At 60.4% G+C, this 2,592-nt stretch overlaps 1 protein-coding gene across 1 annotated transcript in view; it reads left to right on the top strand.

Annotated features, from left to right (window-relative positions):
• Positions 1-1,227: 1,227 nt before the first annotated feature.
• BTBD1 (BTB domain containing 1) overlaps positions 1,228-2,592 on the top strand; it is a 43,003-nt gene continuing 41,638 nt past the window's right edge. Inside the window, exon 1 of the mRNA XM_035024235.1 lies at positions 1,228-1,709. Coding sequence (XP_034880126.1) covers positions 1,297-1,709 — 413 coding nt within the window. The 5' untranslated portion in view covers positions 1,228-1,296. The remainder of the gene's footprint in view (positions 1,710-2,592) is intronic.

The following is a 2,592-nucleotide window of genomic DNA, read 5'->3' as shown; positions in this document are numbered from 1 at the left end:
TGTGACTGGGGATGAGGGATGGGTAGCCGCTTCTGTGCACAGCAGCGGCTGCCCAGGAGGGGAGACAGACGCCCGGGGCTTCCTCCTTTGCCACCTTCCCAGAATCCTCTACTTCATTTAATTTTATTAGTTCCAGTTTTGCAAAAAGAGTGTTTTGGGCTACACTTTAGCTTGAACTAACTCAGCTTTGATTGCATTCCACAAGTTTTCATATGCCGCGTCCTCATATTTTCGCTGTTATGACTAGTGCTGGGTACCAGATAATGCGGCTTCTACTATTTCTTGCTCTGGTACACTTGAGCGGCTGTGGGTTTTTCGTTTTTTTTTTTTTTTAGATTTAAAATATTGTGTTTTTGTTTGTTTTTTTTTTTTTGTTTTTGGTGAGCAGCAGAGCAAGGTTTATTGAGCCATAGCAAAGTGATAGCACAAAGCTCCCAGGGAGGGAGGGGACCCGAAAGGGTTGCCCTAAAATACTGTGAATTTTTAGCAATGGATTATAGACATTAAAACGTAATTCCAGGGCGCCTGGGTGGCTCAGTTGGTTGAGCGACTGCCTTCGGCTCAGGTCATGATCCTGGAGTCTCGGGATCGAGTCCCGCATCGGGCTCCCTGCTCAGCGAGGAGCCTGCTTTTCCCTCTGACCCTCCCCCCTCTCATGTGCTCTCTGTCTTTCTCATTCTCTCTGTCTCAAAAAAAAAAAAAAAAAAAAAATCTTAAAAAAAAACAAAAACGTAATTCCATGAGTCCACAGTGATACAGAGACGATAGAGCGGAAGAATGTGGGCTGCTGGACGTAGGGGGGTCCAAGCTCCGCTCCTCTCCGGAGCGGTGACTTGGACGTTACCGGGGAAGGGGGGGCGTGGGGAATCTTGTCCCCTGCCACGTGCTCCCTTGGCCTTGTCCTCGGTGCCCCCCACTTCCAGGCAGGAAACCCCTGGGACACGTGGGAGGAGCTGCAGCAGATGAGGAGGGTCCGAGGCGAAGGCGGGCGCCGCGGGTCGGAGGAGGCGCTGGGGGCTGTACGTCGGCCCTCCCGGGGAGCGGAGCCAGGGCGCCGGGGACGAAGCCCCGCCCGCCGCGAAGGACTCCGAACGGCGTCGGCCCCTCTCGGGCGGGGCGGGGCGGGGCCGGGGGCGGGGCCGGGGCCGGCCCGGGGCGGGGCCGGGCGGGGGCGGGGCCTGGCCGGGGAGGGGCGCGGCCGCCGGAAGCGCCTTTCCCGGAAGGCGCCGAGGCGGTGCCGGCCTCCAGGGGCGGCGGGAGCTCTGTGCCTAGCCGGAGGAGCCGTGTCGCTGGACGATGGCCTCGCTTGGGCCGGCCGCTGTGGGCGAGCAGGTCCCGGGGGCCGAGGCGGAGCCGGGCGCCGCGGGGCCTCCGCCGCCGCCGCCGCCGCCGCCGCCGCCGTCCTCTCTGGGGCCCCTGCTCCCCCTGCAGCGGGAGCCGCTGTACAACTGGCAGGCGACCAAGGCGTCGCTGAAGGAGCGCTTCGCCTTCCTCTTCAACTCGGAGCTGCTGAGCGATGTGCGCTTCGTGCTGGGCAAGGGCCGCGGCGGCACGGCCGCCGGGGGCCCGCAGCGCATCCCCGCGCACCGCTTCGTGCTGGCGGCCGGCAGCGCCGTCTTCGACGCCATGTTCAACGGCGGCATGGCCACCACGTCGGCCGAGATCGAGCTGCCCGACGTGGAGCCCGCCGCCTTCCTGGCGCTGCTGCGGTGAGCGGCTCCCCGCTGACCTTGGCGCGGGCCTCTGCCGCGCGTCCCCGGCCTCCGTTTCCTCGCTGGCCGCCGGCGGTCGCGGCACCGCGCCTTGTCCGCGTCCCGCCTTCGGGATCGGGGAAGTGCGGGGGCTGCGCTGTGGACCGGCTTGTCCCGAGGGCCTGTTTACGAGGCTTTCTGTTTCTGCTGCGGGGCGGGGGGGGGGGGGGGGGCGGCGAAGTCGCGTAGGACCGAGGGCCTGTTGGGTGCCTTTTGAATCCGGCCTCCTTTGGCGTTAGCGTAGGTGTTAGCTGTAGGGACCCGGGGGAGGGGTGGGCCGAGCGAGACCAGTAGGTGTGGCTTCACCTGTCTCGGCGTTCCTGCGGACAAGGTCACATTTGCTTGAAAGTGAACCCAGCCGCCGGTGTTGAGTTTGCTTTTGGCTTATTTGGGGGTAATACGCTGACTTCTGATTAATTTTAGTTAGTGGAAGGGAGTTAATCCTTTGGCATCGTTAGCTTGTAATCACGAAGGTCCAGTTGGGGAGCTACAGGCATTGTTTTCCACACTTTTACAAGTGGGATTGGGGCCCGGAAAAGTCAAGTGACTGGGCAAGGTGAGAGCAGCCTCATAAGGACGACCGTGCCTCAGTACATCTAGAGGGCTTAGCTGCCTGGCGACAATGTGTTACCAAAGTAGCACACTGCCTTGCTTGGTATAGGGGCAGTAAACAGGCCGGTGAACAGATAGAGTCCACCAAGGCTCACAGCTCAATCGGGAAGACCAGTGGGAGACTGAACACTAAGTTAAAACAAGTAGAAAAGAAATGCCGAGATCCCATAAATAAATAGATGAAGGGCAGGATGGATGACTTAGGTAAAGAAAAAATGCAGCTAATTAA

Source organism: Mirounga leonina, unplaced genomic scaffold (genome assembly GCF_011800145.1).
Source record: "Mirounga leonina isolate KUSES-001 unplaced genomic scaffold, KU_Mleo_1.0 Mir_178, whole genome shotgun sequence".
Lineage (NCBI taxonomy): Eukaryota > Metazoa > Chordata > Mammalia > Carnivora > Phocidae > Mirounga > Mirounga leonina.
This window is presented reverse-complemented; position numbering and strand designations above follow the sequence as displayed.